This window comes from Melanostigma gelatinosum (genome assembly GCF_949748355.1).
Source record: "Melanostigma gelatinosum genome assembly, chromosome: 9".
NCBI lineage: Eukaryota > Metazoa > Chordata > Actinopteri > Perciformes > Zoarcidae > Melanostigma > Melanostigma gelatinosum.
This window is the reverse complement of record NC_136642.1, coordinates 17,909,770-17,923,828: the sequence shown is the minus strand read 5'-3', so window position 1 is coordinate 17,923,828 and position 14,059 is coordinate 17,909,770. Positions and strand designations below refer to the sequence as shown.

The 14,059-nt window shown below is 44.1% G+C and overlaps 2 protein-coding genes across 2 annotated transcripts in view; both read right to left on the bottom strand.

Annotated features, from left to right (window-relative positions):
• LOC306781760 (eukaryotic translation initiation factor 3 subunit H) overlaps positions 1-5,751 on the bottom strand; it is a 46,410-nt gene extending 40,659 nt beyond the window's left edge. Inside the window, exon 1 of the mRNA XM_079274771.1 lies at positions 5,608-5,751. Within this exon, the coding sequence (XP_079130897.1) occupies positions 5,608-5,709 (102 nt within the window). The 5' untranslated portion in view covers positions 5,710-5,751. The remainder of the gene's footprint in view (positions 1-5,607) is intronic.
• Positions 5,752-6,195: 444 nt separating this feature from the next.
• On the bottom strand, positions 6,196-13,513 carry LOC306781734 (double-strand-break repair protein rad21 homolog A-like). Its single transcript, XM_079274735.1, has 14 exons — positions 13,387-13,513; positions 12,345-12,533; positions 11,808-11,937; positions 11,413-11,512; positions 11,195-11,301; positions 10,863-11,060; positions 10,645-10,770; positions 10,235-10,360; positions 9,769-9,992; positions 8,797-8,950; positions 8,517-8,662; positions 7,980-8,156; positions 7,653-7,736; positions 6,196-7,177 (listed from the first exon to the last, which is right to left on the bottom strand). Exons 2-14 carry the CDS (start codon positions 12,486-12,488, stop codon positions 6,986-6,988), a joined length of 1,908 nt encoding a protein of 635 aa, XP_079130861.1. The 5' UTR covers positions 12,489-12,533; positions 13,387-13,513; the 3' UTR covers positions 6,196-6,985.
• Positions 13,514-14,059: the final 546 nt, after the last annotated feature.

Below are 14,059 nucleotides of genomic sequence, written 5' to 3'. Positions count from 1 at the left end.
TTAAAACTTCGCTAACAATACATCCACTGATTTTCAACAAAAATAAAACGTACATAAACAAACTTGATACGGATCCCTTCATTTTTTGTGGCGATCAAAATATGTAAACGGTGACCATTTCTAAAACCACATCAAATCTAATGTATAAAGTCTGTACTGTACATATTTGATACGACAGTAGCTTCTGTCAGTAGCCCACCAGGACCCAGGACTGACAGCGTTTCTGGGCGGAACCGGCCCTCGGATGTCAGTCAACCGCTGCCAAGAGACCTGCCCACTAAGACATGAAGCTTTGAGGCCGTTTCCACAATTGTCAAATAGGACTTTATCTCCTTTCGTTAGATTATGTTGAACTACAATGGCTGCAGCATTTTTATAATCTACATGTCCCCACACAAAAGTGCGGAGGACACAGAAAAGAGTAAAAACATGAATCTAGTGAAATGTTAAGGAAAATTCCGCCCACATACAGTAGGAGGGTATATTTGGACCTGTCGTCTCATATCCCACATTGCCGCGCCTCATCTGGACAGGGTATGCGTTTAATATTTAATGCCGGATATAAATGGGCCAATAGGACAAGTCTCCACATGATTGAAGAGCTGGTTTAAGCTCCAATGCCGCATCACCGACACCAAGGAGAGCAGGTAAGGACTATGGCTTACTTCTACACACACCTACACCTACCAATCATTGGAAACCGTGACCAGCAAAAACGGCCGAGGCAAGGAGTAGAGAATAAGGCAAAGCGTCTTAAATGAACAGGACGAGAAGCTGAAACCACTGTGTGGAGCGGGAGAGCATAAATCACACCGATAACAGTGTGGGCAGGTCACAGCCAGAGGCATTAATAACACACACACACACACACACACACACACACACACACACACACACATACGCGAGCAGGGTGGCAGTCCTGGGGCCATGCTCACAACAAAACACACATCATCACCATGAGGGAGCCCTTACTCGTCTCACTAGCTCGTGCTCGTGCGCGCGCGCACACACACACACACACACACACGCATCTGTCACGGGAGATGATTTATTTCAGCGGAGTGCTGGACCTGTCATGCAACAAGTAAAAGAGCTGGGGGGGGTGGTGGTGGAGTGGGTAGAAAAACAAATCTCATTCCCTGCCTGCCTGCCTTGGCTTTTCTGACTGAGAGGGGAGGAAGGTCTGAACAAAAGGTCGGGAGGGGGGAGCGAGAGTAAATGTAAGGGTGAGAAACCAGAAGGATAAAGGGAGTGATGACAAATAAGAGAGCAGAAGGGGAGCAGGTGAGCCGATGGCAGCGAGGGAGGGATAGGGAGAACAGGGTTACTGGAAGTCCTCAGAGTGGACTGTGCCGATCCCCCCACCACCCCTTTGAGCTTTGGCTCCTATTGCTGCCAGCAAACAGCTTCTCTAGTCTTCCTCCATCAGTGAGAGCAGATAGCCACAGATACACAATGCTTTCAGCCATCTAACTCTTGGCAATCTGTTCGTGTGTGTGTGTGTGACATGAACTAGTGTCAGGAAAAGGAGGGGGTGAGAGATGGACAATTGGCCAAAAACAACTCGCACAAAGACAAATAAATGAAGATATATTCCAGGAGAGCTTTAAAAAAAAATTGTCCTGAATCTACAGAATAGCTTTAAAGAGGTAATGTGAAGAAAAAGAAGGGGAAAAAAGGGGGAAGGAAGGTTTCAGTGGATTTGTTGTGCTGGCTTCCTGGTGCTGAGTAAATGCCATAAGGTATTGTAGGCAAAGCCTGGAAAGCTCAGACTTTGTACAAACCTGGATGTGCGCGCACACGCACACATGCGCACACGCACACATGCACCAGCAATCTCTTTGCCTGCTACCCTCTCTCTCTCTCTCACACACGCAACCAAGACGCATACAATGTTATTGATCTAGCACACCAGAAGCTAGCCCAGTGAGCTCACCTCACATGGAGAGGCCCAAGATTGATACGTGGACAGCGTGTTATAAATCAACAGGCTTAAAATTGAATTGTGCAAAATCAATTGCGGCCCAAATCCCCTGTTGGCTGCCTTTAATTCTCATCATAAATCTTCTCTCTCGCTCACTAAATGGCTCATATTCCCGTCACAACGGGGCTCATCTGATGAGAAAGTATGAGCGAGAGAGAGAGAGAGAGAGAGAGAGACGATCCCGTAATGACTTTTCTTTCAGCGGCACTGATGTGTAGACGAACTCTACACTCAAAGTTGGCTGGAATAATATACTTGAGAGAGATAAAGGGTTTTTGGTGTGGCTTCAGTTGGATTAAGCCACAGACGAAGACCACCGCGGAGGAGTCCCACCTTATCTGACAGCACAGGCCTGACAAGACACATTCAGTGTGCACAAGATCACTCAAGAGCTCGGGATGACCATGAAGCATGCGTTGTGCATCGTTAATGCATCGCTTTGGGAACAGTTTAGAGGCTGTTAATTGTTGGAGTCGGGGTTTGATGGCATTCTATCAGATCTGAAAAAAAATAAAGGTTTAGTGTTCAACCTTTTACACAAATGAATGTGACTCAAAAGATTCAGCTGAAATCCGTACGGTTGAGGACACAAACAGTTTGGGGAAGAGACGCACCGATCCAACTCTCTCAGTCCCGATACCTGCATGAGCTTTAGGTATCGGCCCATACAAAGTAGCCATAGCTCATTGTCCCCGATACCCGGTCCAGCTACGAGAGTCACTAACACACCCTTATCTGATATCAGTTTTGTTGCAATCCTAGTTTTTAGTGGCCTTATGAAAAGGTCCAGAACCTATCGCTACAACTTCAAAATTAGATACGCTGCAACTCAATTTGTCGCAAAAGACATTTCTGTGGCAACGCTTGAAGTAAAACTTGATGTTCATAGTAACAGAAGATATGAAATATTGATTCAGTATGTACCTGAGACATTGAAACAACACCAACAGTTGACAGAAGGCCCCTGCATGTTTTTCACGTTTGACCATATGCTGGAAGTTCTGATTCAGAAACTGATGCTTAAGTTAGTGAATAAAAGTTTAACTGGAGAGGATTTGACTCCTGACACTGAACGTGATGCACTCAGCTCCATTGTTTTACTAGATAGAAGACGTATCAGTCTGTTGTAACTACTGAACTACCCGCTACACTCCCAACTGTACAGATTTGTTACAGAGCGGACGTTTCCTCACAAATGAGCATTAGCTGAGCCCACAAACCCAGCATCAGCCAACTTTCAATTTCACTTGCCATCCAGTCACGTACGCAGGTAGAGTTCAGCGGCTACAGTTGATTAGACCTGCTGCTGCCGCCGCCGCCGCCTTGTCAATTTACCCGGTGAGAGCAACGGTCAGTGCCTGAACGTCTTGTTCTACATTGCTCTTTGCCAATGAGCACGAGCGAGAGAGAGGCGATACGAGATTCAACAATGGATTTGTTAGCGTGGGAGCTCAGTGACTCCGTCTATTTTGGCACTAAAACGGTGTCAGAACTCGTGCCGGTGCGCACAAATCGTTTTTTCCCACACTCGCACACTAACTGCTCAGAGTGTCTGTTTTTGTCGGGCCATGTCAGACTACTTGTGTGAAGTCGTCCAAGACTACTGACAGCCACCCCTGGCAACAGCCAATGGGAGGCGTTATAGAATAGAATAGAAGAATAGAATTTATACTGTCTTTATCCCTTTAAGGGGGAAATTTTTCTCTGCATTTGACCCATCCCTGGATATAGGGAGCAGTGGGCTGCCAATGACAGGCGCCCGGGGAAAAATAAAAATAATTGCAATAAAAAATTATTGCAACAATCAAAATCAAAAGAGAAATGTCTGACACTACTAAAAGATTTTTTTTTTTTTTTTTTTTTTTTTTTTTTTTTTATGTACCTCATTTTGACACATTTTCTGCAATTTTTCGTCGCCCAAAGGCTTTTAAACCACAAAGCCAAGATGTCTGTAAAATGTTCTCTGGCTGTTTCTTCATTCATATGTGAATCAGGACTGGGTTTGACGTGCGTCACACGTCAGACTAAATTAAAGTAAGTTATTTTCAAACATACAGTGAGCTGTGCGATCTCAGTCGGTGTTTAATGGAGCCTGTCGCCGCGCAGCACTCATCCACTGCAGCCTCGTCAAAAAAGCAAGGAAACAATCCAATTCCACCACACAGCTGTGGCGATGCCGTCTGCAGACAACCCTCCAGCTAAACCTCTGACAGAGGGGTCAGCAACCGCCACATGTCAATGGTGTTCAGGTGAAGCGCGTTTCATAACTCTGCCTGAAAGAGACACCTTCAACAGTCTGCATCCAAATGAGATCAAACACACACTGAACGAATGCTGGCTGTTTTGTTACTTTCAAACTGCTGTGAGTAAAAAAAATAAAAAGGTTTGGTTGATAAAAATAAAAAAAACTCATTAGAGAGCTAAATAATACACATTGAGGTGAAATATTTAGATTTGAAATTAGGGCCTGAGACTCTAGGGCAGCTTTAATGAGCAAGATGAAAGGAAGGCAGCAGCTGGCAACTTTAAGTCCTGAAACACAGAGCAAATGAGCTGCTTTGTGTCCAGAGCAGCGTCGGGCAGGAGGAGGGAGAACATCAGTGCCTGGCAGCGACGCAAGTTTGGCCTCTACTGTATGTACTGAGGTACTACAGAAGAAACATACTAACACATTCAGGTTGGGAGAAATTAAATTGGAAAAACATATCATAATGTACTTGTTAAAAGAAGTCACTGGTCAGATATTAGAAACGCACATCAGAAACACACAGAACCAATAAGCAATTCAAAAACCCAAGATATGCAACTGGGCTAGCAAATTCCACAATGTTCCTAAACGTAAGAGCGCCTCTTTGCCCAAAATAGTTAATGATCTGAAGTTTGAGAACATCAGCAGTGAGCTGAGAGGAGATATCAGTCCATACTGTAGAGTGGGGAACACGTATTTATTATTATTTACATTGTTGTATTCAGACCGTTTGAATGTTACTCGAATCAGTGTTTCCGTTCTGGGACCAGGAAAGTAATTCATATGATTAATTAAAAACTAGAATTCGTCGGAAGGCCCAAATCAAACTGAATAAATTCGGTCTCAAAGCAGGCACGTGGAACATTTGGAAAGTCAACCAAGGCATGATTAATGAATGATTAAATACTAGTATAGTTACTACAGTTAAATGACTGTAGCCTGACTGTAAACGTAACGAGTATGCCTCCGATTATGAGCACGAAATTCCTCATATTCAGTCTTATTTTTTGGTAAGAAACCAGACTTATGAGTGTGACGCAAGAATCGACACAGCAGTATTGTTTCCCTATGATGCTCCTATAAAACACAACTAGTGAGGTCCTTGTTTTAGCATTAAACGCCTCTTTGGTTTCCCCGCAGCAGCTAAAGCTAATTTAAAACAGTTAGCCTATTATTAGCCTTGAGCCAGTTGTTTGTCAATAAAGTATGTGTTTAAGTAACGCAATATACACTACAGGCATCAGAAGACCGCTTCACATTATCTGTCCGCCATGATGATGCTCACACTGTAGCTAGCTAGCGTCCACCTCCGGTAACACTTGGGGACCCGGTCTCTCTGCCGACATTACACACATAGCGCTGCAGTAACACTTACCAATCCCTCAATTTGGATCTGTTTGACCGGAGAGTCCAAAGTGCCGCTTGTAGAAGCCATCACGGCGCTAGCTGCTGAAGTGGACTCTTTACGTGAAGCCATCTGTAAGCAGCAACACGCGGAAAAAGGGAGGAAAGAGTTCCGTGACGGACGTTTCCGGTAAAGATGCGTCTGCTCTCCTGTCCGTGGAGAAACAAGGGCTAAGTTGAGGTTACCTCTTTAAATAACTCAACTGTTTTGTGGCTAAATAAGAAAAATAATTGTATTAATTTGCCAATTTACATGATATCACGATAAATATAAATATACACAGTGTATTCTACTGGAAATTATTTGTATAACTTCAGAAAAGGATGGCGTAACGCTACTGTGAAAGTGAACCAAATACTACCTGGACGACCATTATTACCAAAGTTGCCCCTGTTACAATAGGACCTGCAATGTAAAGGTAATGGCTCTAAATTACAGGCGAGTTAAAACTAGGGTAACAGTTTCTTCAATCTTTATATCCTGCTTTCATTAAGACCATATCACAAATGGCACTTTAAATGTATAATATGAGGGGCACTGTGAATGAATAATATCCAGTTACCAAGTACTTAAAACACTTTATTTCAAATCTTTACAGATGTATCACAACTAGAGGTTACCCGAAGACTAAAAAGGTGGGATACTGAACTTAACTGTAACAAGTACATTACCTAGTTACATAATGCAAAAATATGAATAAGCATAAGGTACAAAACAAATTCACATAAAACTGATTTGACAAACTGCCTGAATTATACATCTGACACATGATATTTAATGCCGGGTATAAGTTCCCAATGTTTCGACAGATTAATCATTTTGTTTATCATGAAAGAACAAGTGCAACGAGGAGAAGATGGGAGCGGTTACACTTCTGAGCAATAAAACAGTACCTTTCCAGAACATGTACAGAGTCAATACAGGATTCCATGTGAAAATACAGGGCTCTTTATCTAAAATCTGCAATGATTCAGGTGTGAGGGCCAATGGTATGAAGACTTATGAAATAAGCAGACAATGAAAATTTTATTTAAAAAAAGAAAAAAGGAAGAAAAGCTTACAAATCAGTGACTGAAAAAGGGTTGCTTTATAAATATACTTGTTAAAACATTCTTCCTCACTCCGTCTCAAACGAATGAAATACTGCATGATTCCACCCAAAGTACAGTAAAATCCTTTTGTTTTTTTAAGTTTCCAACCCATTCCCCCCCTACTCCCTCCCCTTACCCAGAGAAAAATAAAATAAAAATGGGACAGGAACTCACAAAATAAAAAGGCAAAAGGTTGAGTTGAGTAATTAAAAAAGTATGTCTGTTGCAAGCAGAGTGTTTGTCTGTTCCTCTGATGTCTAAATAAGTTGGAATCTTGGGCCGGCAGTGGCAACGATGTCGCTGTAGGGATCAGTCTGGGTGACCTCGATGGCTTGCTGCTTCTTGAGGACGAGGAAACTGTAAAACTTGGCAGCTGCCTGCTTCTTGTTGTTGTTCCGGCACAATTCAAGCAGGCTAACCGAGTCTGCACCAGTCTTGGCCATGACGCGCTATAGAGAGAGAAGCACAAGTGTCAGTTTAAAAAAAAAGGTATAATATGCAAGTTTCTTTAAAACAATGTATCGATTGACACAAAAATATTCCCTCTGAATCGTCACTGGAAGTGTGTTACTTGGCTGTATCTGCAGAGACCCTCTCCCCTGGCTTGCATTTTATATTTTGCGTGATTGTGTAACCAGCAGCCACCTAAGACCTTAGTCCCGCCCCTCTGCCGACCGAGGCTCACAGGTCTGATACAGCAGGGTGAAGCCTGCATTCATTCAAAATCCGGCACCTTCCCGCTGGCTTTTCAGGAGACAGTGTTTATTTGTGCTTTTGAAAATAAGCAATGAAACAATCGGAAAATAAAGCTCAATTCTCCTGATGTACGGCCCTCCAACTCTCGGCGAATCTCTGAAACCAAAGTTTTATCTGGGCACACAATCTAATTTTTTCAAAATAATTTGAAATTTTTTTTTTTTGTACCTGGAGACCGTGCAGCATCTGCTGGGTTCTCTTGTTCCATCTCTTCTCCTCCTGATCCTGGTCTCCGGTCTGACCGTCCTCATCCTGGGAACAATAGATAATCATCAGCATCAACCGGCTCACACTCAAATCGCAACACTCATACAATCAAATCAAAGTCGCTACAGAGAGGCATGTTCTACAAACAGATTGTTTTTTTTATTTACATGTTAGTAGTTTCTTTTACATCAGTTTGGGCAGTTATTAAACAAACTGTAGTTGGTAGTAGTCATTTGATACAGCCACATCCTGTCAGCATATCAGTGAAAGCAGTTATTTCCACCTCACCTCCTCTTCATCACTATCGCCCTTCTTGTCCTTCTTGTCACTGAGCAGGTCGAGCTCAGGGACCAGCTGGGTGAGGTTGAGGCTGCGCTCCTCTGGGGGCAGATCCACCTGGTTCATGTCTAACCTCTGAGACAACACTGAGCGGTCAGCCACATGCTGCGGCTCCAAGGGAGTCATCTGGAAACGGAGAGCAGGTTCGGACACACAGTTCAGTCAACTGACTTCATTATGTTTCAAGCATTTCCCAAGATTACTGCTTCAAAAAATAAAATCAACATCTGGTGTCATATTGAAATTAGATAACAGATGAGATCAACATGCCCTGATTAAAATGAAATAATCAAATCTGGTTGAAAACAGCAAGTAGTTGAATCAAGGGGTGGTATTTGTCATAGATTATGGCCAATCATTGGAGGCCTTTAATCATCACTTTATCTACACTTTGCCGCCGCCACATGAAGTCCTGAGGAAAGATCATGGAAACTCAATAGCAGTGTTTTGACAGAGAAAAATAAAATGTCGGTGACGAGCACTCACAGGAAGGGTGCCCTCTTTGTCGACGGTCTTGCGTTTGACACCGCGAGGGGTCGACGGAGGAGGCATGACCGTTTCATCCAGGGTCGTCCTGCTGCCCTCCATCGCAGACGCTGCCAACATGCTGGGCTCCTCTATGATCGTCTGGTCTGAGGGATGGATGAGGGAGATTGTTCAGAAAATGTAAAAAAAAAGGAATATGAAATATGACACAGCCTTATTCAATAACTGATGCCATGTCTGGGATATGATCCCCTCTCATCTCTTCAAAAGCACGACTTACCAATTACATCCCTGTGCTGACTCAGGACCTCCTCTCTCGGCACCTCTGGGTTCTCTAGCTCTTTGAGGAACTCATCCAGGCTGTCCGCTTCGCCGCCCTTTCTCCTCTTCCTCAGCTCGTCTGGCACCAGAGGTGTCAAGCAGCGTGTGAACATCTGACATCAGAGGTTTAACAGTTCAACTTTGGAGTTATTGAAGAAGAAGAAAAAACCAAACAAACAGCAGCACAAAAAGTCAATAGTACAATTTAAAAAACGTGGAGAAGAAAGTATGCGTGTCTCGGCTCAGATGTCATCCGAATTCACGTAAATCATCCATCACCATGGTGGCATGCCCTCCGCTCACACCGTGTTGGACTGATATGCTTCTAGTGACACGTTACTCACACACACGGTTCATTCCCAGCGCCCGTGATTGTTTTGAAGAAAGCTTGTGAGCCATTGTTTTACCGCTTTCCCTCGTTAATGATGTGCTATCTAAGCCACCCTTAACCCATTCACTTTTAATTAGAAATGCGCTGATTAACCGTGTGCCCAGTTAGAACGGCAATCCACACATCACTAGTGTGTTAAGATGCGCGACGGAAAGGGGTCTGCTAAATTATGCAGCAACACGCTTTCCATTCAGTATTCTGGAGGGGCACCGTGTGGGTTTGAGAGGATAGGAAAACGAGACAGACAAAAGCAATCACTTCCTCCACCTCCTGTTCCTTCAATGTTCTCATTTTAAATCCCACAACCTGCACAGAATGTCAATGCAAGACACAATAGTATAAATCTACTCTCTCCTCTTCCATTGAAAAAGTGCCCGAGTTTGACCTACTTGGAGAGTCAGACAGCCGGCTTGCTCACTACCGTTCCCCAGTGGTAATACTGCTTCAAACCGCTGTGGTATGTTGTCAAATACTTACTAGTGGGTAATATGTGTACACGTTTATTCACAAATGCATGCATATCTAACAAGAATACGTCACCTTGAGCAGCCTGGCATTCCACAGGGGCTGAGCGGGCAGAGAGAAAAGCTTCTCCACGCCGCCGGTCTCCTTCCACATCATGAGCTTCTTGGTGGGAGGGGCCAGGTCAAGGGTGGTGACGATGTCCGAGTAGTCAGACAGCTGAGCCCTGATGGTCTTACTGTCCAGCTCCTTCACACTGTCCACGATCAGCTTCCTCTTACGCTTCGCCTTGGTCTCTTTTACTGGAGACGAGGTCAAAGTAAATAAAATACTTAATTCCTCGTTGCTTTATTAATATTTCCCCATCCTTGAAATAGGTAAAGTTAAGGGCACCGTAGGTCAATTCTGCAAGTTAATTCCTGCTTAGTCATTTGAGACATTGCTTGCAACTGTTTTCTACAAATATTAATTGTTGTTTTTAAATACAGCCATCTCTGCAGAAAGGTGATTTGGGGGGGGGGGGGGGGGGGGGGGGGGGTCTTACCAGTGATGTCAATGGGCTCCAGGGCAAAGGCCTCCTCCTCATTGTGAACCAGTGTGGTCTGTTCTGTCTGGTCGGCCATTGCTGGCAGTGGCTCTGCTGGGCCGGAGTCTGGGCTGTCAGGACCCGCTGCACACACACAAATGACAAATTCATCGTCAACAGGAATCTACTCTTGTTCACGATGCGGGACAGAGGGCGTAAGGTGGGTTGGTGCCCTGGCCACCAAGCCAGAAGGCATGAGTGTGTGTGTGCGTTCATTTTCAGTGCCGATGCACAGCCCCACAATCTAGTGAAGGTACTTTATTGGAACATAGCACCGCTATAAGGGATAAATAGAGACAATACATGAGAAAAATTCATATATTCTCCTTCACACGCTTTACAATAAGGCAAACAATAACTTTGCTTACGTGACTGCAGGTTGTCAAAGTCGTCCTCGTCGTCTCCATGATCGGGGGGCATCATGACGCTTTCTGTGATGGCTGGAGGGTCATCAAAAATACCTCCTCCGTCTTCAGAGCTCAGTAGTTTATCCACTGGGAAACAACAATTAGGATTAACGATTAATAACGTAATCATAAATAAAGGTAGCCCAATATAGGATATAGAACACTATAGGCCAGCTCACCCAGCATTCCCCCATCACTGTTGCCCAGGGAGCCATCCCCAAAGTCATCATACTCCATGTGGTTGGACTTGTCGGGGAGGTTGGCCGGGCCGGGCTCAGCCTCCAGCAACAGGTTAGAGGCCGCGGCACCGTGCATGATATCCTCCTCAAATGTGCTGGCTTCACGCATCATTTCTCGGTCGTCCATACCAAAGTCAGCTGAGCAGTACCGATGAAAGAAGAAATAAAGTATGAACAGGGTAAGTCTGTTTTTGTTGTATTATTCTAATAATGAAATGCTAGATCTAAAATCTATATCATCCTAAATGATTTTGCAGTATATATAGTCCTACCAAAGTCATTGTCCTGCAGGAGGCTGAGGTTGCCCACATCTTCCCGCATGGTGATCTCTTCTACTCTGCTCTGGTTTAGGGTGAACTGCTGGGCCACATCTATGTCACTGTTAAAAAAAAAAAAAGACATCTAGGATGAGTACAACAGCTGTCACTTGAATGACACAAACTCACAAAAAATTGGTAAATGAAATAAGTCGTCACTGAAGTTAACTTACTCCAAATCAGGAAGCGGCTGGTCAAAGTCATGGAACTCCTCCGGTAAGGTGATGGCGTTGTAGGCGGCCTCTCTGTTCTCCTCAGGGAGATCCACCACACCTGAATATAGACACAAGTAATAATGTAGTTATAACACACAACTGTTCTCCAAGAGCAAACCTCTCACAAACACCAGGTCAGTTTTTTGTTGCGCATCAAAAGCAGTTCATCTTTACAGTCTCGTATAACACTGCTGGTCAGCGATGGAACAAAGCCCTGGAGCCATCGATTTTCTGTTTTGCTTTAAGCCTTGTGCCTGTGTCAGTGCAAAAAATGCACCAACTCCTTTCTTCAGAAGACAAATTACAGAAAGCACTTCGCTCCAGTACTAATTTGGCTTGTCACCTGTCCTTACCTGGCCTAAAAGCCATCTTGATCTTGATGAAGGCTTCATTACAGTCAGCAAGCAGGTACTTGGCCTTCCTGTGGTAGATTCTCACCACCCCAAGGAGCAGGTGGCCTGACGTACGCAACGCCATCTTCACCTAAGAGGAAACAATGTAACAAAGTCACGGCATGTTGAGAGGGTACATTTCCTTTGTTCAAAAACACTGAACTGTATCATTCAGCATACATCAACAATGTACAGCAATGACCTACTTTCAAGAGGTCAGCGCAAATACATGAACAATATTATGAAGGCAATGCAATTTGTCGTTTTAAATAAAGCAAACATGTTAAACTGAGACAGCTGCAAGCATGAACTCTGGTGTAATCAGTTCCCATTTATTGTTTTTTCTTCTTTGGGAGAAAATGACTGCTTTTAATAATTGAGAGGCAAAAAACCCAGAACAAAGCAACAACTCAGGATCCGAGCAACACGCAAGGCTGCAAAGTACAAGGCCTGCAGCATGAGCACCACAATGCAGAGACTGTACTTTCATCTCATTACCTTGGGTGAGATGATGCTCTCCACACTGCTCTCAAGGTTGCATTCAAACACATGGGCCTTGGTCAGCTTCTTGTCCCAGTGGGCCGCTAGCCAGATCTTGGCCAGCGGCCCACGTTTGCTGAGGACAAAGTGGGCGTAGAACATTGCCCCGGTTCCCCTGGCTCACACACTCACTATGGTATGGTTCACCTGGAGGAAAAAAAATAAACATGATTAGCTTGTGTGTAAGATGCGTTTCTAAAAACAAATACAAGCCAAACTTGCTGGTAGATGCACTGTACCAAACTTGTGTCTGCTCATTGGCTAACGTATGCCGTTAACCTTAAGATATTTTGTCCCTTGTCGTGCTTAATTTGGTCAACGCTAACTGTAAACATTTACGCTAACATAACTCGGAAAAGGAGCACGGTAGCTCAAAAATTGCAATTTTAATTAAAACAAGCGCTGACTTTTTACAAGATCCGCCTATTTCCCAGTCAGGGAGGAAAACATTGGAAATGCACATGCCTGCCAATGGTAGTGGTAACAAAACACTTTCCCCGTGCTCTTCTATTATCAATTCATAATTTGCACAAATGCATAGTTATTTTGTTAACAGAGAAATGCGCGTGGTTATGTAACGTTAGGCTCTTAATACGGTTAATGCGTTCAGAGCGCCAAGAGGTTGGTCAGCGCCAGCAAATAGTCGGCGCCATCAAGTGGGATGAACTAAATTAGCCGTCAGCTAACTACAAAATGAGCAACGAAAACGATTCATACCGATTTAAGTTAATTTAAATATAATATAGCTTTCCTAAAACAGCGGGCAAAAATACAGTTCACACGTGAAAAAACAATAAAGCGCGCCGGAACGAGGCGCCCATCAAACACTAACGTTACTCGTACTTTTGTCCCTCATTCAGCACAACTGTATCGTTAGCTGACGGCTAACGGCTCCCTGTACAGTGAAGGCCTCAGTGAATCCACACAAACGTGCATGCTTATTTCAGCTCGTACAGCACACAAAACCACGCGTAAATATTTCCGCTGCAAACACACTTACCGACAGTGCCCCCTTTACAGTGAAATTCCAATGATTATGTGATTTCTCCCCGCGTATTCTCCCCTGTTGTACTCATTAAAACAGCCAAGATGGCGCCAGTCGCCTTCCTCCCGCTCACCGCTGTCCTTTTAAAATCGGCAGGATGTTTACAGTCAAAAATGGCGGAGGAGGAGTCTGTTGAGACTGAGGCCGACAGCCAGCACCGCTGTGAGCGCCAAGCGGAGATAGGGGGCGCTATGGCACAATGCTCACCACAGAGACATATAAGGTGATTAATCATAAATAAATCAATATGATTATGATAACACAAGTGTGTGTCTGTTTTACACGTAGTACACATGCAAGTGACACGGAGTCATCTGCTACACTTGTTATTGTTACAAAACTATCGTTGTAACATATTCCTTTTGTTTTTGTTTCAGGGTTCACTTCCCACTGAGGTTGCACACGGCTGTTGTACTCATTGTATTTTTGTGGATTGTCTGCCTGCTCTGCTCCCATCGCCAGCTGTCCTATCTGGCCACTAATCTTCAAAAAAAACCAGCAGATCCCATGTTGTGACACTGGTTATGACCCCGGCCTAATGTGACTCTCACATCCGGTACATCAACAGAGTGCATGGCCTAAAACCAACTGGGCTCCCCTGACACACCTCTTTCACAGCAGACATTTT

What these genes read in the sequence shown, in the direction of transcription:
- LOC306781734 (XM_079274735.1), bottom strand. Translation starts at nt 12,488, where the DNA reads ATGTTCTACGCCCACTTTGTCCTCAGCAAACGTGGGCCGCTGGCCAAG. An exon ending in CCTGCAGGACAATGACTTTG is followed by an intron (nt 11,061 to 11,194) that starts GTAGGACTATAT and finishes GGTACTGCTCAG; the next exon opens with CTGACTTTGGTATGGACGAC. An exon ending in ACAAAGAGGGCACCCTTCCT is followed by an intron (nt 8,157 to 8,516) that starts GTGAGTGCTCGT and finishes CTCCGTTTCCAG; the next exon opens with ATGACTCCCTTGGAGCCGCA.